This window comes from Drosophila persimilis, unplaced genomic scaffold, assembly GCF_003286085.1.
Source record: "Drosophila persimilis strain 14011-0111.01,24,50 unplaced genomic scaffold, DperRS2 tig00000652-arrow-arrow-pilon, whole genome shotgun sequence".
NCBI classification, from domain to species: domain Eukaryota; kingdom Metazoa; phylum Arthropoda; class Insecta; order Diptera; family Drosophilidae; genus Drosophila; species Drosophila persimilis.
The window spans coordinates 1,160,049-1,188,003 of record NW_020825329.1 but is presented as its reverse complement, the minus strand read 5'-3'; the positions used below and the strand labels follow the sequence as shown (position 1 = coordinate 1,188,003).

The window sequence follows — 27,955 nt, the reverse complement described above, 5'->3', positions numbered from 1 at the left end:
TTACTGGACAAACTACGTCGATAGCAAGGTCGAACGTCATTTTGCTTCACGTTCTTAGACTAGTTCAGCCAGTGTTTGCGCCACTGGCGAACCCACAAATGTGTGTTCTATTAGAGAAAACTTTTCAACATATGTACATATACTTGTACACACATACGAAAGATTAAAGTAACAAGCTATTAATTATAGTATATAATACAACATCATCCCTATTTGCCCGTTTTGGCCTCTTTTTGTTTAAACTACAGTCAGTGTCATCAACTTAGAATAAATGCAAAAAATAGATATACATTTTTTAAAAAAAATGCAAACTAACCAAATTTACCATATTGCTCATTGAAGCTTCATTTAATCTGATCAGTCAATCTTCCACACGGTATCTGATATGGATTTGTATGGTTATACAAATTTAGAATCCAATTCTGTTAACAACAAGCAATTCCAATATTTAAAGTTAGGATAGTTCATGAACTCTAAAACACATTAAAAAAAGATAAAACTTATAGTTTACCCGATAGTATACATATATTTACATACTTTTTGTAGTCCTATTTATGTAGCCGGGGACGGGGAATTTTAGTAGAACAGCCAACGAGAGAAAAGACGAGAAAAACATGGAGAGGAACCCCGACTGCTAGTTATAATACTAATTTTTGCACTCCGTTTATCCTCTTTCTTTCTTTTAATTTTAGAATATTTTATATATTTATATATTTCGTTTCCATTTTTCAGCTCGCTCCAACGAGGAAGAGTGTGTGTGAGAGAGAGAGAGAGAAATATAGAGAGAGTAAGCGCATGGAAGCCACTGAAAATTGATTTGTTCATTCTGGCTATAATAATAACCCGATTTGATCCAGACCTGGCATTCTTATAGAAATGATCATTTTTCATGGCACAATTTTAAAAGACACTTGTTTTAGTATGATATCACAGGGGTTTCTCTTCACAATAATTTTGATTGCTCTTATAATCTCTGCGAAGTATGCTACAAACAAGAGGGCGGACAGGCAGAAATATGTAGGTATATCGGATTCGGCTATAAAGAATATATATATTTATTTTTTGTATGGGGTCGAAAACTTGTCCTTCTTACACACATCTACACAACACTAATATATCCCTGTACCAAATCATAATTCATTACATAATTTTGGAGCCAGAAGTCGATCAGAAAAAGTAGTTTTAATGCCATGAACAAAAGTGGGATTTTTATACCCGATACTCAAAATGAGTATTGGGGTTTATTAGATTTGTGGTAAAAGGGGATGTGTGTAACGTCCAGAAGGAATCATTTCCGACCCCATAAAGTATATATATTCTTGATCAGCATCAGTAGCCGAGTCGATTGAGCCATGTCTGTCTGGCCGTCCGTCCGTCTGTCCGTCCCCTTCAGCTCCTAATGCTCAAAGACTATAAGAGCTAGAGCAACGATGTTTTGGATCCAGACTGTGATATGTCACTGCTACAAGAATATTTCAAAACATTGCCCCGCCCACTTCCGCCCCACAAAGGGCGAAAATCTGTGGCATCCACAATTTCGACGATACGAGAAAACTAAAAACGCAGAATCGTAGAAGAAGACTATATCTTCTAGAGTGCAAAATCTGAACCAGATCGTATAATTATTATGGCCAGAATCAAGAAAACAATTTCATTCTTTCTCGCTCTGTCTCTCTCTAACACACAGGTTTAATGGTCGGTTTTGTCAATTGCAAAATATGAGTTCAAGGATCTCAGAACCTATAAGAGCCAGAGCAACCAAATTTGGCATCCACACTCCTGTGATATCGGCATTGACCGTTTTGTGTCAAAATTTCGCCACACCCCCTTCCGCCCCCGCAAAGGACAAAAATCTGGGTCATCCACAAATCTCAGAGACTATTAACGCTACAGTAACCAAATTTTGGTATCCGCACTCCTGTTAGATTCAAAATTTCGCCCCACCCCCTTCCGACCCCACAAAGGACGAAAATCTGTTGCATCCACAATATTGCAGTTTCGAGAAAACTAAAAACGCAGAATAATAGATAATGACCACATCTATCAGATTGCTGAATCTGGATCAGATCGGATCATTTTTGTAACCAAAAGGAACAAATCAATTTGAAGTGGCTACGCAGCGCCCGACGTCACGCTCAGACTGATTTTCTGTCTCTCTCGCACGCACTCTTTGTCGTGTCGTTTAATATTCGTGGCTTCTGCCGGAGGAGAGCCATACTGACCTAGTATCGGGTATAAATGTAGAGTTGCGGTCTCCGCAGCAACTCACAACGTTCCCCCTCGTTATAAGTGTGATTATAATAAATTGGGACATTAAGAATAATTAAAGTACTGTTGGAGCCAATTTATGAAGCAGCATATTATATTAACTAAAGGGTATTACATAGTTAGACAGGCCCTAGTTGTATTTCGGAGAAACACTTGCTGAGAGTGCAGCTGAGCGAAACTAGTTCCGTTCTTGACCCATTCGCAACCTGAACGACAATATATTTGTATGGACCGCGCAGCCTCAAAGCAAAGAGAGAAAACCACCACCCAAGTTCTGTTTTTGTCAGTCTCGATTTTCACTACCGTCTACGTAGATAGGCTCAAAATTAAATCAAAGCTAGGGAAAACAAGTTAAATGTACAAAACATGTTAAAAAACAGATGAACAAAAATTTGCAAATTAAATACATTTTGCATGTAATGTAAGAAGTATTAGTGCTACGTTACTATAATAGACGTGCAGGGCAGGTAGCTTACATACATATGCACGTACGAATACAGGATTGCAGGTGTGTAGTGTACGGGAAGCTCGTGCAAGGTCACTCAAATTGAAGCTGTGCAACGCTCTAATAGGTCAAGTGTGACGTGTTTAGGTATGTACATACAATTCTAAAACGCTCATCTTGATGTAAGGCGTGTACTATTATCTCATTAATAAAGTTATATCTTGCCAAAGATTTGACACAATTGGGGTACTCTTTAAAGGGCTATCACAATTACAAAATAATTAAAAAGCCTGTCATGTCATGGGAGAGCATTGCGTCCAAGGATCTGCTTAGGTATATTCAGCAAATATTGCTTAAATATGTATGTTGGAGCTAATTCGGTTTAATTTTAGCATTCCTCAAAGCCAAAATCTATCTGCAACTCACTTACTAGCGTCACCTGATGGATCGCGATACTTGTTAGGAAACTCAAATGGTTTGTCCTTAAAATTTTGTACATAAATTAAATATATGTATAAATATGCACACATACCTCGACATGATGATATTTGATTGCAGATTTATGTCAGTTAGATGAGAGCTATTCGAGAGTTGCGGGCTATGGCTCAAGCCCTGATGCAGGTTCGCGTTCTCTCTGGACTGGCCAAGGATTATTACGTTCTGGTTCTGTAATCAGCTGTTTTTTGGCTTGCCAACGAAGCCTTCGACAGTACATTGCAAAACGAAAGGTGAATATTTCCCTATCGTACGTTTACAACACACGATATAGGAACGTATTAATACAATATATGGCAATTCACTGATTGGATTTGTTCACAGATTGAGCGCGGTCTTCGGCTTTATGAGCAAAACAATCAAACAGCTGCAGTACGCACCTGGCGTAGTGCATTAAAAGGCACGTGTCGTCGCGAGGACTGCTTCCAGCTATTGGGTTATTTGTATCAGGCACATATGGATTGGGGAAAGTTTCGTGAAGCTATTGAGTTCGGTCATCAACAGCTTGGGTGAGTAAAATGGCCTACCTTTCCCGAATGTGCTATAAAATGAAATTGGCTATAGTATTTAGTTGTTGCTTTTTGCTCAGAAATTTTTTAAATGTGCTTTAAAATGTCAGCATAAAATGCAGAAGGAAGATTTCTTAAGAAACAAATGTAAAATGTTTACACAATGACTATAACAGGTATATACATATATCAAATCTTCGCAGCTCCGATCTTCCAGATATCTACATATATACATATGTATTTATGTACATTATAATAATCAATACATCGTAATAATCAAGAAGAAGAAAAGAAAATTTGAATGATATTATTTAGTATACATTTATTACAAAATATTACTAGTAATCACAAAACTTAGTCCTAAATTTCGACTTCCAAGCATTCAAGCGCGTACATGTACCACAATAAAGATGCAAATTAAGGCTTTCAAGAAATTAATTTTTAATGCTCAAGCATACATAACTCACCAAGAAATATGAATCAGAATTACAGGACTCCGTATATAGCTGACATATAGCATTAATCTTAAAGCTAGTCTTGAACTCTTGCTTGTATTGATTTTACCACATTTTCATGTTGTAGTAATAGTCTGGGCAAAAGTCATTCATAGTCTTATCAAGTTTAACCTGTCATTTTATTTTTTAGCATATCAGAGGAACTCGACTCTCCAAACATGCGTGCAGAGACGTATCTAAACCTCAGTCGAGCACATGCTAGTCTAGGTGGTCTCGAGCGAGCTTTGAGTTACGCTCGTCACTCGCTCTATAACGAGTGCGGAACAAAATGCCGCAGTGGACTGGTCCATTTGACAGTGGCACGAGTTTACCTTGAAATGGGCGGATTTTCTAGAGCATTGGAGGGCCTGCAGGGGGCTCATAAGATAGCTATAGCCATTGGCGATCCTTCGTTGGAGTTGCAAGTATACGTGGCACTCTCCGAACTTTTCGGCCGACTACAGGATAATAATAAAAGTGCCACCTACGCATCCAAAGCATACGATTTGTCGCGATCCCTACAACTGGGGGACCTGAATTCCTGTCATCATAGAGCCGCTTTGCTGCGCATGGCAGCCTCCTTGCGAAAGCAGGGCGAGCTGGGGGATGCGCAGGACTACTGTAAGGTAACTGAAGGTTTTTCTAAAAATTTAGTCGACAAGTTTTGATAAATATAATTTCTTTTAGGAGGCAACTAAACTGTCGCTTATTTCCGGAGATCAGGCCACATACACAAGAAGTGTCCGTGTTATGGGGGATATATACCGAAAGAAAATGGATATTGATGTTTGTACAAAAAATGTGCATGGCCTATATGCAACTCAATTTTCCCCTCTGTCTTTTGTACTTTTTTATTTTGGAGATTATCGCGAACTATAGAAAATGTAGTTTCACACACAAATATTCAAGCATAATTCATATTATTAATAATTTTGTATAATTTATAAAATACAAGTATTAGGTTAACGCATATGTAAAATCCATAGAGTTCATGCACATCGAAATCTAAGAGCAGCTCAAGTTTATTTGCTTGTATCAACTTAAAGCCAAAAAATCTTTAGTAGTCATCAGATTCGATTCAAATTTACGAATAGTAAAACCATTTGTACATATTCCGCTCGGAAAGCTCGGAAACAATAACAACCTGATTTTTCCTACGAGTATACACGTTCAGTATGATTAAAATTACTTATTAAGAAAAATCTTATACATATTTAACTTATTCCTTCTTTTTTATATTGACCGATCGAAAAATATTACATCAGCGGGCGTTCCGACAATATGAGCAAGCAATGGGTACATCAGCAAGTTTAGGGGATCGCATGGCTCAAATGGAGGCGATGGACGGGGCTGCCCGGTGCCTGGAAACTTTACGTCTTCAGAACAAGATTTGCAACTGCAGGCCTTTGGAATTTAACACACGTCTACTTGAGGTTGCCAGCTCTATTGGTGCCAAAGTGATTATCAATATTAGATCCAGAAAGTTTTAATAATATTTATGCGTATATTATATCTGTATTACAGCTTCTGGTGCGCAAGATTCGTTGTCGACTAGCTTTAATATACCGCGCGTTGGGCGACGAGGATCAATATAACACTCACTTCCGCCTGGCAAATCAGACAGATGCTGCATTAGGCCTAAATTGTGGTGCTTGTGGGGAATTATTCGGCTTACAGCCGGGCAATCTAGAAGCCCTACCCTGTGCACACATTCTCCATGCGAGGTAGGTAAAAGGTTGATCGCTAAAATAAATTGAAAGCTATATACAGCTAAAGAATATAACCATACTTGGTAATTATATTTGCACTTATTCCAGATGCGCACACGAAATAATGCGACGGCGAGACAAAAACGGACCAGCACGATCATGCCCGGCCTGCAACAAGTTGTTGAATTCTCGCTTGCATCTTTGCGGTGGTGGGCCTGTAGCGGGCGAGAATGAAAGCACTGATGGAGGCAGCGCCATTACGGTCACATTGAATGCTAATGCTCTTTCTGTCGATGGGCTCTTGGCGATGAAATCTGAAGCTCTGTCAGCACAGTCGCGTTCAGTTAATGAGTCTTCTGTATTTTGCAATATCAACAAAACGATGCCAGCTATTCAAAATACGACGCTGTTGTCCCCGAAGGCTTTGTATCACAGCAATCTCTCACTGGCGTCCTTGCGCGCATCCAGCTTGACCATCGATAGCGAAAGAAACGCCACATCGTCTGTCTAATTGACCCCCTTGCATATTTAAGAAGAGGTGGAAAATCTGCTCTTGCAAACGGCAGTGGTACGAGTATTTAAAATACAATATAGCACTGGAGAGAGGGGACTCTAATTAATAGCATCGTAATTTAATTGCTTGAAGACGTAGATAGCCAAAAAATATATGTATGTTCTCAGAAAGCTGCATTCTAAATGCATAAAAAAGTTAACAGAAAATGCACTTTCCAATCTATGTATGTATGCTTCTCGCAAGCACGTAAGATAGCAACTGATGGGCATTTAATCATACAGCTTAAGCTTAAATTATTACTAAATTAACAACTACTTAGAGTACCTTAACAACCATCATATAAACAAATCAGGCAGGTGCATTGTTCAAGTTTTAAAATTATATATGATATGTATGATATTTATTCTTAAAATTCATAAATTAAAACAAAAAACGTTATTGTGTTAATACCAATATGACCATGTGTAAATTAATTATGTAATTCAGAATGCTTCCAAGTTCCACAGCAGCAATCTTTCTAGTGTGATACGTCTTGCATCTGCGCTCCCAAAAGTATACAGCGCCAGCTGGCATTTTTGATGGTAGTACAAAAGATGGTCTGTATGAGCAGGACGTGGCTATGACGGAAACGGCAGTGCGCAATGCGCATGCTAATTATTATTATTATTTTTTTAATTAAAGTATATTTTTAAACTATGAATTTTAAAAAAATACCTTTTGATTAAAAAATGTTATAATCTGTTATAAATGTTTCTATAAGAATCGATTTATGTTATATTAAATAATTTAGGAGCTGTAGACTTTTTCCTACTAGATTGGTAATTTCACACACTGTGCCTCGTCGAGATTTCATCCCTTGGGCCCTACCCGACCCTATTGCTCTCCTTCCGAGCCACAGCTGGTAGTCGGGCTTTTGAGAGAGAGCGAGCTCTCTATGGTTTTCAAAACGGCAACGCAACCCTTATCGCGAGGGGTGGCGTGTTGTGGCTGCTCAGTAGCCGAAACTTCATGGAACGCGGCGGTCGTCACATAACAAAGTTTTACAAAATAACACCCACATGTGTGTGCATGTACACTCATGCATACACTCGTACACCTACATGCGTAGAGAATTTTCCAACTGAAGGTTTCGTTATAAGAAATGCTCTAATTATAATTCTCCATCGATTTGGAAACGTTAATCAGATCAGGAAAAGTTTATCAAATAAACAGCATTCGGAATTTAATTACAGCTTTTCTGATGTGTAAAAAGTCCAGAAAATTATCCAATCCGGAAATATTTGTGTACCTGTGTACGTTTTAGAAATGTATCGAGTTGCACAAAGTGGGGCGAAACTCGCGGCTCTCATGATGATGTAGTTTTTGACTTAGCAGCCATTTAAGGTAAATTGTATAAACAATATAAAATCAGGTGGAGATTCAAGTTTGTGAACTTACGAAAGTTAAGACTCTTAAAAGAGATACAGCCCATCAAAAGGTGACAAATAATTCCAAAGTGCAAGCAACCCCAACCCCCCACAACTACACACGAGTATATATATGTGTAAATATGTATGTATGTATACAATACATGTGCACATGCATGTATGTATAGCGTATAGCTAGGTCGAAGCAACCCTTAAGGGTTGGCGGCGATGGCAACGTGAAAAGCGACAAAAACAATGAAGAAACGGAACGGAACTCATGGCTAACAAAAAATAAGAAATAAATACAGACCCCCAGCATACCACAAACATTTAGAGTAAACTCAAAAGCTATATGTAAAAATATTTATTTTATATATGTACATATATATTCCTGTATATGTATGTAAATTCACTTTTACTGCATACGACTATACATATATACTATGTAGGAGAGAACATTAAAGTAATACCTGCCGCGCATTAATCATATATACTTAAGTAAGTCCGCCTTCAGAAAGGAAAAGCAATACTTTTAAGATGAACTCGATTATACTTACATAATATACCAAAAGCTGAATCTTTGCCTGTTTCCATTACATACAATAACAATACTCATACAGTACTCATCAGTTTGACGTAGTTTATTCGTTTATTGCAGTTAAAGTTTGATGATAACTGAAGTGGAATCTCCAACCTTTTGTTATTGACAACTGTGGCTGTGGCCTGCGAAACTTTGTAAGGAATGGAATCAATTAATGAAATCATGGATTCCCAGACGTTTAGCCAGGAACTGGTGGACGATGAGTTCATTACCGTTGGACACCAGAACCAGCACCAAGAAGCTGACTCCGAATCCGAGTCACACAGTCTACATGGTGTCAGCGGTGAGGCTCTTGCCATGACCATGCAATCAATGATGTCCTCGGCGGACGGGGCTGGTGAGGAGGAGCCTAGTTCTGTTGTGATGGTTATTGATGAAATCGCGCACAGTAATGTGCAGACAGCGTATCAGATTGTGCCTCAACAGCTGCAGATTCAGGGTAGGAATTTGCCACTACCATTGTCGTTGCTCCACCACCAGCATCAGCGTCAACACCAAACCCAGACCCAGCATCAACAGCGGCAGGAGAGAATGATCGCCAGTAGCCCAGTGGACTTTGTTGGGTCTGATATTAGCTTGGATGGAATAGCTTCAGTGAATACGGTGCTGTCCCAAGGGGTATCTGTCAAACAGGAGCACAAGCTTCTTATTGTTCGTCGAGATCAGGATTTCAGTCATGTTAGAAGTCAGTCTCAGGCCAGTAAACGTCATAATATGGATGAAGACGTTTCGAACGTCGGTGTTGGAATAATGGATGAGCTTTCGTCAGACGGCTTAGCCTGCGAGGAGGAAGAGGTCACACTGAACCAACATCATCAACACCAGCAGCTTCTAGAACAGCAGCATCAGTATGGCCATTTAACGCATCATCAAACTCATGGCCAAGTACATCAAAGTATGCACCATCGATCAGCTCAGCTGGCACTAGGACACAATGGAAGCGTTCACAGCGAGGTTTTATCGGTTATTGTACAGTCTCACGAGGACGACAAGGATGTGGAAGGGGATGCGGATGAAGACGACGACGACGATCGAGACTCTGGTGGGCGCGGTCAATTACTCAGTCCTGTATTGGAGCACAGCTCATATCAAACATTAACATCTGTCAATGATCGCATATCACCGCCTGGTTTTAGTCCGACGTCGTATGCCACGCTGACACCTATTCAACCACTTCCGCCCATATCGACGATGTCCGATAAGTTCGCTTACTCTGGTCACATCTCCGGAGGAGGAGGAGGAGGAGGGGGAGGTGGAAGTAGAAGTGGAGGAGAAGGCACAACCAACTCATCCAGCAGCGCTGCAGAGACAGGAACTGTAAGTAGTGGTAATGTCAGCTCTTCTGGTTGTAGCAACAACGATTGCAGCTCATTCTTATTATCTGGATTATCTGGAGTACAGTCGCCGTATTCCTCCTACGATAAGTTGCCCTCAATGATTTCTCCTCCTCCTCCACATAACTACTCTGGTTCTCCATCCCACGGGCTCACCGGTATGGTAGTCTCGTGCGACTTGCATACGCACAGTTCCTCAGTGTCAGTGCCTTCCCCAGTAACTGGTGGATGCGTGACTCTTTCCCCGCACTCGGATTCCCCGCAGTTGCAGATTGGAGTTAACGTCAACGGCCAAAAGCGAGACGCGGTGACTACACATGGACATGCACACGGACACGGAAACGGACATAGTCATGGACTCCAGCTGATACCCGTAACTTTGCAGAAACAGGTGATATGCCTCTCACCGACCGGTGTTATAGGGGACAGTGTGGTTGTGAGTGATTATGAGTCATCCTATAGCGGGCATCACCATGATCATGAGCTGATAATGGCCACGTCTTCGTCGACAAGTTCAACGGCCGGACTTCAGCATAGTCCAACACTCAGCCCCCACTCAGTTTCTGCCGGTTCTGTTGTTTCCATGTCCTTACACTCCCCCGCATCGGTTGTTACCTTGCCCAACATTAATGGCTCAATACAAAGTCTCACAGCTGAAATGCCTGTTGTTGTCTCTCTTACACCTACCCCTCCACCTGTAACGGATGACGGGGCTGCAGGCATGAGAATGAACGAGAATGACCCAAGTCAAAGACATCAACATTTCCTACCCAAAAGCCAAGATATTAGTGGCGATCAGTGTAGTATCCATAACAACCCGCATTCAGCCAACTCAAGCCATCAACAGTCTCATCAAAATGGTTACCAGAACGTGCAGCAGCTGTCAAAGTCGCATTCCCCAAAATCCAACCCCGGCACTAGTGGAGGCGGAAGCCGAAGTGCAAATGCAAGCGGAAGTGATATGGAAGAGATCAACACAAAAGAGCTGGCTCAACGTATCTCGGCCGAACTGAAGAGATACAGTATTCCACAGGCAATCTTTGCACAGCGTGTACTTTGCCGCTCCCAAGGCACACTATCTGATCTGTTGCGCAACCCAAAGCCATGGTCAAAACTAAAGTCCGGACGAGAAACGTTCCGTAGGATGTTCAAATGGCTGCAGGAACCAGAGTTTCAACGTATGTCTGCTTTGCGGATGGCTGCCGCCCAAATACCACAGCGTACACCGATTTCAGGGGGAACGGGGGTGAGTGGTACATCAGGACCGACAGGGGTAACTACGACCATAACGGCTACAGACTCGTCACCAGTTATGCCAACAATGACAGGAAACGGTAAATAAACTTTTTTACTTTTACTTATTAAACAATTTTTTTTTAATCTTACTGATGGTGGCCTGACCAGGCTTTTGGAAGCAGCAATTTTGCTGCATTGACCAGATACTGACTATTAGACAGCATGTGCGGGACAAAAGTTTGCATTCTTTCCTGATTGGTTGTCTCTCCTAGGAGATTAAATGGAAAGATTTGGGGATGTGTATATGATTTATGGAATTCTCTGCTGATTTGAAATCTTTTCCAGAATATTTGTTTGTTATTCAAGTCTTGTGTGACTTTTAATGGTAGAAATCACATGGAGTAGTGATATGTCGGACGAATGCACAGATTGGCAATCTTAGCAATTATATTTAAAGCTTGGAGCTTTTCATATTTTGTTTTAAGTCCTCAAAAACAAGCAGAGCATAAGCAGAGCAACCCTTTCTACTGCATGAATTTCCGTATCTAATTCTTCGTTGAAAGAATTGTTCTAGAACAATCTCCAAGCCTCTATTGTAATTTAATTAACATGGAGCTCTGTTATTTTCGTAACATAGAATTTTTTTTTAAATTTGACTGTTTTTATTTTATGGTGTTGCAGTAACTCTGAAAATAGTGGGTGTACTTGCCCTTTTTAAGCTTCCCCTGAAAAGAGTGGCTACATTTTCTTCCCACCATAACATAGTACACTTGTTGAACATTTTATACGTTGTTGCTTTTATTTCCTTTTTTTTTGTTTTTTTGCTATATCTAATATATAAAATTCTCGCGTCACAAATTTTGTTGGTGAACTCCTCCGAAATTGCTTAACCGATTTTCGTGAAATTTTGTGTGCTTATCGATTAGGTCTGCGCATCGGCCAACATCTATTTTTCATCCCGATCACACCACTCCTTCGGTACCCGAAGCGTGGGAAGCGCCCATAGCCATGCCCATGCTTCAGCTGCAGCACCTGTATGGCGTCATAAAATTCAAAGACAATGTTATGAAAAATATTAAATTTAATAAAACTTTTCGTACATTTACAAAATCGCAGTAGGCCGAAAAAAAATTCGTTCCTGGGGTTTGAATATTGTTTATGAATCATTATTCGTTTTATATCGGAAGCGAAAACATCTAAAAAAAACTTATAATCGAGAGAACATAAAATTTCAAGAAAAGCGGTCGAACCATTTCGGAGAAGTTCAATAACAAACGAGAAACCCGAGAATTTAATATATTTTGAGCAATGCCAATAAGACGCAGAGGGGCAATTTGAGTCGTCAAACGATCAAGTCTAGAACCATGCGAGATATAACAACGAATTTCAGGTGAAAAAATCCAAGAAAACAATACAGATGATCGTGTGAGCATGGCGCAGTTACGTGAATCATAATCGCAAAAGGCCCGAGATGAACGAAATCAACAAAGGCAACCAGATCGAAGAGTAACGTGCAGATACATAGATAGTCGACAGACGTAGATGAATTGAAGAACAGCGCAATAAACGCCAACAATTTCATCGAGCATTTACATCAAATTGATTTCTTCGACTAGCAAAACAACGTTTGCCGGGTCACCCAGTTTTCTATATTTTTAAGTTCTGTTTATTTTTGTTCGACTTATTATTATCAATAGTTTCTTGCGTTGAATTCCACTCAAGGATTACTCTATTATAGGATTATAATTTTCGAGCGATATCAGAGGTTCGAAATATATTAAGGTAACATTTGATCTGAGTCATATATAGTAAGTCTTACATCCTCTTTGTAGGCGGTAGCTACACCCCGATATCCATCTTCTCTGTGTTTTTACAAGAGGTTCAACATTTCTAGCATCTGAGAACATAAATTGCGTAAGACTACTTCCCCTAGAATAGAGTTCCTAGGAATTATAGGTCATTTTGTTTAAGAGATTTGATAGATTTCAATAAAATCCATATTCTCACTGTTTTCATGCTCACTCTCATGTGTAAATACCAAACACGTGGATTTCTACCATTTCTGCCTTTCTGCTTTTTCAGGATTGCTCAGTGGATCCTCATCCTCTTCTTCTTCTGGTGGTGCCGTTGCCAGTATTGTCAATTGTCGTCGCAAGGAGGAACCTCAGATCGAGCAAATGCCGCATCCAAAGAAGCCTCGTCTGGTTTTCACCGACCTACAACGACGCACTCTTCAAGCAATTTTTAAAGTAAGCTTCCAATATACATATATATTTTTTTTAATTATTAAATGAACAAAACATTTAGGAAACCAAGAGGCCGTCAAAGGAGATGCAAGTAACAATTGCTCGGCAGCTGGGATTGGAGCCTACCACCGTAGGTAATTTCTTTATGAACGCTCGTCGCCGATCAATGGACAAGTGGCGCGATGACGATACAAAGAATGCATTGCATTCCATGCAGAGCCGTCAGCAACAACAGGATCATAACCAAAATCCAAGCAATAATTTATCACATGCAAACTATGCAAATATCCATACGACAGCGATGTCACCGATTGGCGCTTTTGATGACGAAGCTGATATGGAATTGGAGCTGGACAACAGCCACGATTTTGACTTAGTTGACGATCATGGGGATAATAGTGACGAGCATGGCGATATGTTGTGACAGCATAGCCGATGTAGGCAACAATCCGACAACAAGAACAAACCAAACCTAGAGACCAAGCTATTTGAAACTCGTACCCGCACCCGGACCCACACTGGCACACACACGCACACGCGCTCTGATATAGATATTTACTCTAATGCATCTGCATCTCGGAAGACAGTGAGAGTCCATACCAATCAAATTCCACGGAGGGTGGATGAGGTGGTTGGAAATATTCTATTAGACGATGAGGGTGATGGTAAAGGTCATGTAGATAATTTGGCTGAGATTAAGCCACAGTCAGATGTTGAAGAAAATTGGGCCCCTAGTCCAAGTCATGGGCTGCAACAGCATCAAACCAACATCTGTATGGACGATTTAGCCATTTCTGATTACTTGGATGACCTAAAAGTCATGATAGTCTGCTAAAGCTTAAAAACTCACGTAGAATGTTGTTCCCATTGTAAAAAATTCAACCCTAAATATGTATAAAAGTTTAAGGTGTATACTTAGATAAAAAATCTAGTAACACTTATCACTTAGCACAACTCAAATGAATTATTCTTTCAAGATAAATTTATCTACAATAGTACTTTTGTAATATACATACTCACATGTAGATGAGTTGTTGTGTTCGAGTGTCAGTGCATGTACATATGTATGTTGAGAGGCCAAGTTAAGAGATAGATGGACAAGGAACAAATTAAAAGGATTCCCAAAACTTAATTATTACCGATTCAAAAAGTCTAAGAATGTAACTGTATCTAGTCAAATTTATAAGATAAACAACAAACACACTACATTATATAGAGCTTAGAAAGACGCAAATAATTTATCGCAAAAGGAAATGAATATTAAATTGAGTTACGGAAAAAAAATAAGCTGTAAATAAGCAAAATATATATGTACTTATATGTATGCCCTTTAGTCCAACGCTTATCCGAACAAATAATTCGAATGCATATACATTGTAAATTTAAAACTTTCAGTGGAATTCAAGTTATGTTGTGCTTTTCTAAAACCACTATTTATTTCAAGAACACAAAAAACGAAAAGCTCACACAAAATAATTTAATAATACTTAATGGTGAACAATTGTTTAAATAATACTCAACTGCATCTGTAACAAGCACTTTTTTTGTATCTGTATGCTATTTGAAAGGAAGGGAAGGGCAATGATGCAATAATGCAATAAGAAGAATATGTATGCTAGTCAATTTAGTTTAAATACAATTTTTGCAACGGCAAATGGTGGGTTAATAGTTAAGAGCAGTCCTATAGTCCGCATCTATATCTTACTCGTACTTATAGACCGATTCATAAAATAAGTGTATGTATAAATCAAATAAATGCAATAATAAATTAAAGGCAACCCAACCGTAACTATGTAAGTACCTATGTATGTATCTATGCCTTATATGTATACAATTTAAAAAGCAACAAAAAATTAATAGCCATCCAGTTTGTTTTTAGGTTTTTCTCCGCACCAATTTCAAGTTTTAAAATACAATTTGATTGCTTTTATTTGATACTCGTGCTTTTGGCAATTTTAGAGAACGTCGTTATGAATTATGAATTACAAATGTTTTTGTTACACTTTCAGTTAAACTAAAACCAAATAAATATATAGAGAACATGCTAAGCAGAAGTCAAGAAAAATGTAATTGTGAAATCTAAACTCAATCCGCGATGATTTTTTATTTAATGTTATTTATACATTATTATTACAAGGCCTTGTCGTGTTGATCTTCGAATTATTATTATTATTCGATTTTGTATGAAACTATTCACATTGGTGGGTTTTTTCCCCAATCCAGCGGGTGGTAGGGGGTGTTGGGGTTGCACTCTTCCTCCCCTAAATGAGATTCTATTCACATAGGATGTTTCCCTATGTTTCCTGCTCCATTTCACAGAATTTGCAGGAGTCCACCTTTATTAATTTCTTGAGGTGATATCTCAGGTGACAATAACCCTCCTAAAGGAGATATTTTTTCGGTGATGAGAGTCTTTTTGGACTGCCTTTGGTTTTCAATATTATTCCAGAGCCTGAGTTTCTCTTCTTCTTCTTCTTCTTATTTTCGTATTATTTCCTATCTGTGCCCACAGAACGATAAGTTCCACCAAAGTTCATAAGCTCATAAGTTCCTTTAGATCGTTTTAGTTGTTGATTCGACGATTGAACTTGGCTATCACCGCAATGTAAAGGTGTTCAATGCAAAGAGATGTTTTCTAATAAGTCATTACTTCTTATTTATTCTTTAACTATGTTTGAATTCATATATCAAAAGAAGAAACGAACAGTACCGCGTCGACAATTGCGCGATGGTCGAAACGGAGCGTCTCAATTTCAATTGTTTCAATCGGTCGAAGTTACGATCAGACGAGTAAATCCACTTGCGTGACGCCATAGGTACTGGGTACTCCCAGGTTCTTATGTTGAAATAATCAGAAATCACGAATCAGTTGCTGACAGGACAAACATCCAGCAACCAACATAAGATCAGAGTACTCATGAATTACATGCATGGCAGAAGCGTTAAATTGTGGCAGGACGACGTTCGCCGGGTCCGCTAGTTGCGAATAAGTAAATACTGGGGGGTGAAAGCCACGATTAAGAAGGGGATCACTGGAGTTTTCAATTGTCAAGTGGTTATGCTGCAGCAGCACTTCCACTGGGAGCAATCGGGCCCAAAGGATCTGATATCGGCGGGTATTCGATCGGCTCTTGTGAACCGCTCCGTTGCGGTTAATTTCGCAGAAATTAATATAAATTAACATAAATAAATAATTTAGGCAGAATAATAAATAAATATTGGGGTATAAAAGCCACGACAAAGAATAGGATCACTGGAGTTTCCGTTGTTCCGTTTCCATAAGTTAACAAGCAAGGTAACGAACAGCCCTCTCCGTAATTTAAGAAGTAATCCACGCGACCACAACGGCGATGTATCAAGTTCGGAGTGCAACGCTCACACGCTGCTTTGGACACAGGTGCATCTCATTCTTTAATCATGGAAGGTATAGCTAAAGGAAATGTGGAGCCTCTCAATGGGATACGTCTGCGAACGTCTACAGGTAAAGAGGCGCACATAATAGGCATGATTAAAAAAAATCTTAGAATTGTACATATACATTTTGAAAACGATTTTATCGTTGCTGATATCGTGGACGCCATCATTATCGGAGTAGATTCACGATCCGTTATGGCTTTACACTGGATATACAAAAAAAAAATTCTGAAATATGTGTGTGGTCCCAGGGTTTCTGCACTGATATGGATTGAATCCCGAGACGACGGTTTATTATGTTGTAGATTTGAACATTCATTAAGTATTTAAATGGATTAAGATTATGATTAACAATGTATTTGTATGTGTGTATAGCTTTGGGATATGTGGATGAAGCTCGCGAAACTCTGGCACCGACTGACTCTCGCTCTCGCTGACTCCCGCTCTCTTGATCTCTCCACTTAACCCTAGAAACTTCCTGCAGTCGTGATGTCTCTCTCTCTCTGCTGCTCAAAAAGGGTACTGAACATGGCGGCCACTTCGAGTCTCTCTCTGCACCGTGGACTCTATCCCGATTCCTACATATGGAAATGTAGAATTGCCTATAAGTGGAAGTAGAGACGACGGCTACGTGACGAATATTTATGCATCGCACAAAGTCGTAGTGCTGCCCAAAATGGAAACTGTAGTGTGGATTAAGTTATGTCAGAGGGATGGAGATGAGAAGTTATTGGTAGTCGAGCCCGTAAAAAGGTATCTAAAAAAATTGGGTTAACTACTATCAAAACCTCAAAAGATAAAAGCTTCTTCCTTGTTGGAAACATTTTGGAACATTTTTTCATTTAATAGGGTAGCAGGAAGGACTACTTTGGACTACATAAAATTGACACAGGAAGTACAGGAAATATTCGACAGCTACCACGTAGGGTTCCACTGGCCAAGATGGAAGAAGCAAGATAGTTAATAACAAAATTGGAACGTAATGGAATAATAGAACCGTCCATTAGCCCATGGAGTTCTCCAGTAGTGCTTGTAAAAAACAAAGATGGCAGTACAAAATTTTGCGGTATCGAGAAAGCTGGACTACAAATAAATCCAAAGAAATGCTAATTTTTCCAAACTGAAGTTAAATATTTGGGTCATTAAGTAACTACAGAAGAAGTACACACTGAAGGAGTCAAAGCTGACCTTACAAGAGCTTAGAAGTTTTTTAGGACTCTGCACCTATTATCGCAGGTCCAGTTTGGTCGAAACCAGAAAGAAACTACTCACGAGAAGAGAACTATTAGCATTCGTGGCAATTAATCTATTAGGAATTTCATCTGCGAACTGATCACGCAGCACTTAGCTGGATTCAAGAGTTCAGGGACAGCGACAGGTTATATAATCTGTAAAGATCAAGAAGATGGTGAGAACCTCGCAATACTTGTAGAGGGCCAAAAACATAATGGAAAGACATTTCGGGAGGAGATGACTAATAAAAATCCTATCGCAAAGGCATACTGGTAGCTGTGGCAAAGCTTACACCTCAAAAACGGATTTCTATATCTCACGTAGAATGTTGTTCCCATTGTAAAAAATTCAACCCTAAATATGTATAAAAGTTTAAGGTGTATACTTAGATAAAAAATCTAGTAACACTTATTTCACTTTCAAGATAAATTTATCTACAATAGTACTTTTGTAATATACATACTCACATGTAGATGAGTTGTTGTGTTCGAGTGTCAGTGCATGTACATATGTATGTTGAGAGGCCAAGTTAAGAGATAGATGGACAAGGAACAAATTAAAAGGATTCCCAAAACTTAATTATTACCGATTCAAAAAGTCTAAGAATGTAACTGTATCTAGTCAAATTTATAAGATAAACAACAAACACACTACATTATATAGAGCTTAGAAAGACGCAAATAATTTATCGCAAAAGGAAATGAATATTAAATTGAGTTACGGAAAAAAAATAAGCTGTAAATAAGCAAAATATATATGTACTTATATGTATGCCCTTTAGTCCAACGCTTATCCGAACAAATAATTCGAATGCATATACATTGTAAATTTAAAACTTTCAGTGGAATTCAAGTTATGTTGTGCTTTTCTAAAACCACTATTTATTTCAAGAACACAAAAAACGAAAAGCTCACACAAAATAATTTAATAATACTTAATGGTGAACAATTGTTTAAATAATACTCAACTGCATCTGTAACAAGCACTTTTTTTTGTATCTGTATGCTATTTGAAAGGAAGGGAAGGGCAATGATGCAATAATGCAATAAGAAGAATATGTATGCTAGTCAATTTAGTTTAAATACAATTTTTGCAACGGCAAATGGTGGGTTAATAGTTAAGAGCAGTCCTATAGTCCGCATTTATATATTACTCGTACTTATAGACCGATTCATAAAATAAGTGTATGTATAAATCAAATAAATGCAATAATAAATTAAAGGCAACCCAACCGTAACTATGTAAGTACCTATGTATGTATCTATGCCTTATATGTATACAATTTAAAAAGCAACAAAAAATTAATAGCCATCCAGTTTGTTTTTAGGTTTTTCTCCGCACCAATTTCAAGTTTTAAAATACAATTTGATTGCTTTTATTTGATACTCGTGCTTTTGGCACTTTTAGAGAACGTCGTTATGAATTATGAATTACAAATGTTTTTGTTACACTTTCAGTTAAACTAAAACCAAATAAATATATAGAGAACATGCTAAGCAGAAGTCAAGAAAAATGTAATTGTGAAATCTAAACTCAATCCGCGATGATTTTTATACCCGATACTCAAAATGAGTATTGGGGTATATTAGATTTGTGGTAAAAGTGGATGTGTGTAACGTCCAGAAGGAATCGTTTCCGACCCTATAAAGTATATATATTCTTGATCAGCATCAATAGCCGAGTCGATTGAGCCCTGTCTGTCTGTCCGTCCGTCCGTCTGTCCGTCTGTCCGTCCCCTTCAGCGCCTAATGCTCAAAGACTATAAGAGCTAGAGCAACGATGTTTTGGATCCAGACTTCTGTGATATGTCACTGCTCCAAAAATATTTCAAAACTTTGCCCCGCCCACTTCCGCCCCCACAAAGGGCGAAAATCTGTGGCATCCACAATTTTAAAGATACGAGAAAACTAAAAACGCAGAATCGTAGAGAATGACCATATCTTTTAGACTGCAGAATCTGAATTCAATCGTATTATTATTATAGCCAGCATCAAGAAAACAATTTCATTTTTTGTCGCCCTGTCTCTCTCTAACACACACGTAGCATAGGCGGCTATGCTTAGAGTAAAACATTAGCGCCTAGATCTCAGAGACTATAAAAGCTAGAGCAGCCAAATTTGGTATCCACACTCCTAATATATCGGACCGAGACGAGTTTGTTTCAAAATTTCGCCACACCCCCTTCCGCCCCCGCAAAGGATGCAAATCTGGGGATATTCACAAATCTCAGAGACTATTAAAGCTAGAGTAACCAAATCTGGTATCCGCACTTCTGTTAGATCTCACTATAAAACCTTTATCTCAAAATTTCGCCCCACCCCCTTCCGCCCCCACAAAGGACGAAAATCTGTTGCATCCACAATATTGCAGATTTGAGAAAACTAAAAACGCAGAATCATAGATAACGACCATATCTATCAGATTGCTGAGTCTGGATCAGATCAGATCATTTTTATAGCCAAAGGAAACAAATCAATTTGCAGTGGCTAGGCAGCGCGTGACGTCACGCTCAGACTGATTTTCTGTCTCTCTCGCACGCACTCTTTGTCGTGTCGTTAAATATAAGCGGCGTCTGCCGGAGGAGAGCCATACTGACTTAGTATCGGGTATAACCGTAGAGTTGCGGTGTCCGCAGCAACTCACAACGTTCCACCTCGTTTTTTATTTAATGTTATTTATACATTATTATTACAAGGCCTTGTCGTGTTGATCTTCGAACATATATTGATCTTTTGTTCCGGCCAGTCGGATTATTATTCGATTTTGTATGAAACTATTCACATTGGTGGGTTTTTTCCCCAATCCAGCGGGTGGTAGGGGGTGTTGGGGTTGCACTCTTCCTCCCCTAAATGAGATTCTATTCACATAGGATGTTTCCCTATGTTTCCTGCTCCATTTCACAGAATTTGCAGGAGTCCACCTTTATTAATTTCTTGAGGTGATATCTCAGGTGACAATAACCCTCCTAAAGGAGATATTTTTTCGGTGATGAGAGTCTTTTTGGACTGCCTTTGGTTTTCAATATTATTCCAGAGCCTGACTTTCTCTTCTTCTTCTTCTTCTTATTTTCGTATAATTTCCTATCTGTGCCCACAGAACGATAAGTTCCACCAAAGTTCATAAGCTCATAAGTTCCTTTAGATCGTTTTAGTTGTTGATTCGACGATTGAACTTGGCTATCACCGCAATGTAAAGGTGTTCAATGCAAAGAGATGTTTTCTAATAAGTCATTACTTCTTATTTATTCTTTAACTATGTTTGAATTCATATATCAAAAGAAGAAACGAACAGTACCGCGTCGACAATTGCGCGATGGTCGAAACGGAGCGTCTCAATTTCAATTGTTTCAATCGGTCGAAGTTACGATCAGACGAGTAAATCCACTTGCGTGACGCCATAGGTACTGGGTACTCCCAGGTTCTTATGTTGAAATAATCAGAAATCACGAATCAGTTGCTGACAGGACAAACATCCAGCAACCAACATAAGATCAGAGTACTCATGAATTACATGCATGGCAGAAGCGTTAAATTGTGGCAGGACGACGTTCGCCGGGTCCGCTAGTTGCGAATAAGTAAATACTGGGGGGTGAAAGCCACGATTAAGAAGGGGATCACTGGAGTTTTCAATTGTCAAGTGGTTATGCTGCAGCAGCACTTCCACTGGGAGCAATCGGGCCCAAAGGATCTGATATCGGCGGGTATTCGATCGGCTCTTGTGAACCGCTCCGTTGCGGTTAATTTCGCAGAAATTAATATAAATTAACATAAATAAATAATTTAGGCAGAATAATAAATAAATATTGGGGTATAAAAGCCACGACAAAGAATAGGATCACTGGAGTTTCCGTTGTTCCGTTTCCATAAGTTAACAAGCAAGGTAACGAACAGCCCTCTCCGTAATTTAAGAAGTAATCCACGCGACCACAACGGCGATGTATCAAGTTCGGAGTGCAACGCTCACACGCTGCTTTGGACACAGGTGCATCTCATTCTTTAATCATGGAAGGTATAGCTAAAGGAAATGTGGAGCCTCTCAATGGGATACGTCTGCGAACGTCTACAGGTAAAGAGGCGCACATAATAGGCATGATTAAAAAAAATCTTAGAATTGTACATATACATTTTGAAAACGATTTTATCGTTGCTGATATCGTGGACGCCATCATTATCGGAGTAGATTCACGATCCGTTATGGCTTTACACTGGATATACAAAAAAAAAATTCTGAAATATGTGTGTGGTCCCAGGGTTTCTGCACTGATATGGATTGAATCCCGAGACGACGGTTTATTATGTTGTAGATTTGAACATTCATTAAGTATTTAAATGGATTAAGATTATGATTAACAATGTATTTGTATGTGTGTATAGCTTTGGGATATGTGGATGAAGCTCGCGAAACTCTGGCACCGACTGACTCTCGCTCTCGCTGACTCCCGCTCTCTTGATCTCTCCACTTAACCCTAGAAACTTCCTGCAGTCGTGATGTCTCTCTCTCTCTGCTGCTCAAAAAGGGTACTGAACATGGCGGCCACTTCGAGTCTCTCTCTGCACCGTGGACTCTATCCCGATTCCTACATATGGAAATGTAGAATTGCCTATAAGTGGAAGTAGAGACGACGGCTACGTGACGAATATTTATGCATCGCACAAAGTCGTAGTGCTGCCCAAAATGGAAACTGTAGTGTGGATTAAGTTATGTCAGAGGGATGGAGATGAGAAGTTATTGGTAGTCGAGCCCGTAAAAAGGTATCTAAAAAAATTGGGTTAACTACTATCAAAACCTCAAAAGATAAAAGCTTCTTCCTTGTTGGAAACATTTTGGAACATTTTTTCATTTAATAGGGTAGCAGGAAGGACTACTTTGGACTACATAAAATTGACACAGGAAGTACAGGAAATATTCGACAGCTACCACGTAGGGTTCCACTGGCCAAGATGGAAGAAGCAAGATAGTTAATAACAAAATTGGAACGTAATGGAATAATAGAACCGTCCATTAGCCCATGGAGTTCTCCAGTAGTGCTTGTAAAAAACAAAGATGGCAGTACAAAATTTTGCGGTATCGAGAAAGCTGGACTACAAATAAATCCAAAGAAATGCTAATTTTTCCAAACTGAAGTTAAATATTTGGGTCATTAAGTAACTACAGAAGAAGTACACACTGAAGGAGTCAAAGCTGACCTTACAAGAGCTTAGAAGTTTTTTAGGACTCTGCACCTATTATCGCAGGTCCAGTTTGGTCGAAACCAGAAAGAAACTACTCACGAGAAGAGAACTATTAGCATTCGTGGCAATTAATCTATTAGGAATTTCATCTGCGAACTGATCACGCAGCACTTAGCTGGATTCAAGAGTTCAGGGACAGCGACAGGTTATATAATCTGTAAAGATCAAGAAGATGGTGAGAACCTCGCAATACTTGTAGAGGGCCAAAAACATAATGGAAAGACATTTCGGGAGGAGATGACTAATAAAAATCCTATCGCAAAGGCATACTGGTAGCTGTGGCAAAGCTTACACCTCAAAAACGGATTTCTATATCGAGCATATGAGAGTGATGATGGGAAAACCATAAACGATTTATTGGTATTACCAAAGAAACGAAGCAGAGGACCACAATGGACATTGGATGTAGTGTCGGACACTTGAGCATCAACAGAACAATAGAGAAGATTATAAAACGATTCTATTGAATTGATTGCCAGGAATCAGTAACCGATTGGAACTATTGTTGACCGATTGACCGTTGTGCTGTGATCGAACACTAATTGGTTTCACAATGGCGATCTGGTGCTGTTTTATAATCCACAAAGAAAGAATTATCCCCGAAGCTACAACAAAAATTGGCAGCAATCATAAAGCGACTCAATGATGAGGTGTATCGCGTTCAAAAGAGTGATACATCTCGAGAGACTGGCACCTTACTAAGACTTACTAAGAACTTATTCGTGACGAACAAGCTTAGGTGGAGGGCAGTGTCTTGGTTTGGGGCTGGTTGAAACAACACAATTTTAAATAAAAAGTCTCTCTGCATAACATAAATACTCTCTGCTTTTATATCCTCAAATTTGCGGGTTGACGAACAGTGGAAACGCAAAAATTATTATACCCGATACTCAAAATGAGTATTGGGGTATATTAGATTTGTGGTAAAAGTGGATGTGTGTAACGTCCAGAAGGAATCGTTTCCGACCCTATAAAGTATATATATTCTTGATCAGCATCAATAGCCGAGTCGACTGAGCCATGTCTGTCTGCCCGTCCGTCCGTCTGTCCGTCTGTCCGTCCGTCCGTCTGTCCGTCTGTCCGTCCCCTTCCGCGCCTAATGCTCAAAGACTATAAGAGCTAGAGCAACGATGTTTTGGATCCAGACTTCTGTGATATGTCACTGCTCCAAAAATATTTCAAAACTTTGCCCCGCCCACTTCCGCCCCCACAAAGGGCGAAAATCTGTGGCATCCACAATCACGAAAACAATTTCACTCTTTCTCGCTCTGTCTCACTCTAACACACAGGTTTCATGGTCGGTTTTGCCAATTGCAAAATATGAGTTCAAGGATCTCAGAACCCATAAGAGCTAGAGCAACCAAATTTGGTATCCACACTCCTGTGATATCGGACCTTGACCGTTTCGTGTCCAAATTTCGCCACACCCCCTTCCGCCCCCGCAAAGGACGAAAATCTGGGGCAACCACAAATCTCAGAGACTATTAAGGCTAGAGTAACCAAATTTGGTATCCGCACTTCTGTTAGATCTCACTATAAAACGTATATCTCAGAATTTCGCCCCACCCCCATCCGCCCCCACAAAGGACGAAAATCTGTTGCATCCACAATATTGCAGATTTGAAAAAACTAAAAACGCAGAATCATAGATAATGACCATATCTATCAGATTGCTGAATCTGTATCAGATCAGATCATTTTTATAGCCAAAAGGAACAAATCAATTTGCAGTGGCTACGCAGCGCCCGACGTCACGCTCAAACTGATTTTCTGTCTCTCTCGCACACACTGTTTGTCGTGTCGCTTAATATTAGCGGCGTCTGCCGGAGGAGAGCCATACTGACTTAGTATCGGGTATAACCGTAGAGTTGCGGTGTCCGCAGCAACTCACAACGTTCCCCCTCGTTTTTTTATTGTTTTTATAAAAATAATATTGTATGATTTATACAAAGGCAGGTCGGTGGGTCAGGCAATTTTAATGTAACGACACGCGGTGGGCGAACTGCTAGAGTTGTTTGATTTGCTTGGCTCGTTTGATTTCACAGACGCAGATTTCGAATATATCCGTGTGCATAAAGTGGCAGTCGCTCCGCGAGCAGGGCTTGCTCGTGCTGAGGCAAACGGATAGGGCTTTGTGTTGCCGCGATTGAGCTGGCGCATTAGAAAGCCTTTTCGCTATTGAGTCCGGATTTAATAGCCACCATTTGCGGAAGAGATGTGACCTGGGAAGAGTAAATTCCATTGTGAATCCAATTGTGAATGTAGTCATCAGGTGCGTGAAATTCTTTGTGCCGCCTTTCACAGCTCCTTCTCGAATCAAAACTTTCTTAACGCATTTGCTGCAGTATAAATCGGTTCCAGTTCTGTAGATGCAGAGAATATTTCCTGGGTGCCCCTGGTGGAACTGGTAAGACATTCCTCATGTCAACGGTTTTAGCCGCTGTTCGTGCGAGACGCAATATTCCGGTTGCAGTTGCTTATTCTGAAATAGCAGCCACATTGTTAGAAGGATGCCGTTCAGTTCATTCAGCATTAAAGTTGTTATGGGCGGTTTTGGAGAGAGCCGATAGGTATCAGGGCTGGAGAAGAAAGAGACAGCGGCATCTATAGTGGATCCTGGGAAGCAGTGACAGAGTTGCGTGGGAGAAAAGGAAACGGGACGATGAAGAAAAAAAGGAAGTTTCCGGTGGAGAATAGTGGAGGCCGCACGTGCCCTGAAAGAAACGAGGGGGAAACTTGTGAGTTGCTGCGGACACCGCAACTCTACAGTTATACCCGATACTAAGTCAGTATGGCTCTCCTCCGGCAGACGCCGCTAATATTAAACGACACGACAAAGAGTGCGTGCGAGAGAGACAGAAAATCAGTCTGAGCGTGACGTCGGGCGCTGCGTAGCCAGTGCAAATTGATTTGTTGCTTTTGGCTATAAAAATTATCTGATCTGATCCTGATCTAGATATGGTCGTTATCTATGATTCTGCGTTTTTAGTTTTCTCGAATCTGCAATATTGTGGATGCAACAGATTTTCGTCTTTTGTGTGGGCGGAAGGGGGTGGGCGAAATTTAGACACGAAACGGTCAAGGTCCGATATCACAGGAGTGTGGGTACCAAAATTTGGTTGCTCTGGCTCTTATAGGTTCTGAGATCCTTGAACTCATATTTTGCAATTGGCAAAATCGACCATGAAACCTGTGTGTTAGAGAGAGACAGAGCGAGAAAGAACGAAATTGTTTTCTTGATTCTGGCTATAATAATTATACGATCTTGTTCAGATTCTACACTCTAGAACATATAGTCATCCTCTACGATTCTGCATTTTTGGTTTTCTCGTATCTTTAAAATTGTGGATGCCACAGATTTTCGTCCTTTGTGGGGGCGGAAGTGGGCGGGGCGAAGTTTTGAAATATACTTGTAGCAGTGACATATCACAGAAGTCTGGATCCAAAACATCGTTGCTCTAGCTTTTATAGTCTTTGAGCATTAGGCGCTGAAGGGGACGGACAGACGGACAGACGGACGGACGGACAGACGGACAGACGGACGGACGGACAGACAGACATGGCTCAATCGACTCGGCTATTGATGCTGATCAAGAATATATATACTTTATAGGGTCGGAAACGATTCCTTCTGGACGTTACACACATCCACTTTTACCACAAATCTAATATACCCCAATACTCATTTTGAGTATCGGGTATAAAAACATACATAAAAACAAATCTAATTTATAGGACAGACTTGGGGACACAAACGTGTCTCCAGTCGGTGCTCCGCTGACGGTTCCTTGGTGTCCGTCTGTCCATGCCCTTCAGCGCCTAGTGCTCAAAAACTATAAGAGCTAGAGCAACGATGTTTTGGATCCAGACTTCTGTGATATGTCACTGCTCCAAAAATATTTCAAAACTTTGCCCCGCCCACTTCCGCCCCCACAAAGGGCGAAAATCTGTGGCATCCACAATTTCGACGATACGAGAAAACTAAAAACGCAGAATCGTAGAAGATGACTATATCTTCTAGAGTGCAAAATCTGAACCAGATCGTATAATTATTACAGCCAGAATCACGAAAACAATTTCACTCTTTCTCGCTCTGTCTCACTCTAACACACAGGTTTCATGGTCGGTTTTGCCAATTGTAAAATATGAGTTCAAGGATCTCAGAACCCATAAGAGCTAGAGCAACCAAATTTGGTATCCACACTCCTGTGATATCGGACCTTGACCGTTTCGTGTCCAAATTTCGTCAAACCCCCTTCCGCCCCCGCAAAGGACGAAAATCTGGGGCAACCACAAATCTCAGAGACTATTAAGGCTAGAGTAACCAAATTTGGTATCCGCACTTCTGTTAGATCTCACTATAAAACGTATATCTCAGAATTTCCCCCCACCCCCATCCGCCCCCACAAAGGACGAAAATCTGTTGCATCCACAATATTGCAGTTTTGAGAAAACTAAATCAAACAGAAGAGAAAACAGAATCGCAGAATCATAGATAATGACCATATCTATCAGATTGCTGAATCTGGATCAGATCAGATCATTTTTATAGCCATAAGGCTACGCAGCGCCCGACGTCACGCTCAGACTGATTTTCTGTCTCTCTCGCACGCACTCTTTGTCGTGTCGTTTAATATTAGCGCCGTCTGGCGGAGGAGACCCATTCTGACTTAGTATCGGGTATAACTGTAGAGTTGCGGTGTCCGCAGCAACTCACAACGTTCCCCCTCGTTTTGTTTTTGTTTTGTTCAATCCGTCCCCTGGCTTATCGGGTCGGAAACACCCCTGACTTCCCCGTGAGCTAGCTCGGAACGATATGC

At 40.1% G+C, this 27,955-nt stretch overlaps 2 protein-coding genes across 3 annotated transcripts; both read left to right on the top strand.

Annotated features, from left to right (window-relative positions):
* Positions 1-2,669: 2,669 nt before the first annotated feature.
* LOC6602001 (43 kDa receptor-associated protein of the synapse homolog) lies at positions 2,670-6,819 on the top strand. Of its 2 annotated transcripts, none has more exons than XM_002027018.2 (10): positions 2,670-2,860; positions 2,944-3,046; positions 3,106-3,188; positions 3,272-3,441; positions 3,533-3,717; positions 4,363-4,837; positions 4,899-4,997; positions 5,477-5,668; positions 5,736-5,935; positions 6,029-6,819. In XM_002027018.2, exons 2-10 carry the CDS (start codon positions 3,009-3,011, stop codon positions 6,429-6,431), a joined length of 1,845 nt encoding a protein of 614 aa, XP_002027054.1. In that variant the 5' UTR covers positions 2,670-2,860; positions 2,944-3,008; the 3' UTR covers positions 6,432-6,819. The 2 variants fall into 2 exon arrangements, with proteins under 2 accessions (XP_002027054.1, XP_026846796.1); XM_026990995.1 differs by having other exon boundaries at positions 2,928-3,046.
* A 639-nt stretch (positions 6,820-7,458) lies between these two features.
* Positions 7,459-13,694, top strand: LOC6601999 (homeobox protein onecut). The gene is made up of 4 exons (XM_002027016.2): positions 7,459-7,817; positions 8,499-11,109; positions 13,094-13,260; positions 13,319-13,694. The coding sequence occupies exons 2-4, from the start codon at positions 8,583-8,585 to the stop codon at positions 13,679-13,681; spliced, it is 3,057 nt and encodes a 1,018-aa protein (XP_002027052.1). The 5' UTR covers positions 7,459-7,817; positions 8,499-8,582; the 3' UTR covers positions 13,682-13,694.
* The last annotated feature ends 14,261 nt before the right edge of the window (positions 13,695-27,955 follow it).

Coding starts and splice junctions, on each gene's coding strand:
- LOC6602001 (XM_002027018.2), top strand. CDS start 3,009: ATGTCATGGGAGAGCATTGCGTCCAAGGATCTGCTTAG. Junction 3,442..3,532: donor AGTACATTGCAAAACGAAAG/GTGAATATTTCC, acceptor ATTTGTTCACAG/ATTGAGCGCGGTCTTCGGCT. Junction 3,718..4,362: donor TTCGGTCATCAACAGCTTGG/GTGAGTAAAATG, acceptor TTTATTTTTTAG/CATATCAGAGGAACTCGACT.
- LOC6601999 (XM_002027016.2), top strand. CDS start 8,583: ATGGAATCAATTAATGAAATCATGGATTCCCAGACGTTTAGCCAGGAA. Junction 11,110..13,093: donor GCCAACAATGACAGGAAACG/GTAAATAAACTT, acceptor CTGCTTTTTCAG/GATTGCTCAGTGGATCCTCA. Junction 13,261..13,318: donor CTCTTCAAGCAATTTTTAAA/GTAAGCTTCCAA, acceptor CAAAACATTTAG/GAAACCAAGAGGCCGTCAAA.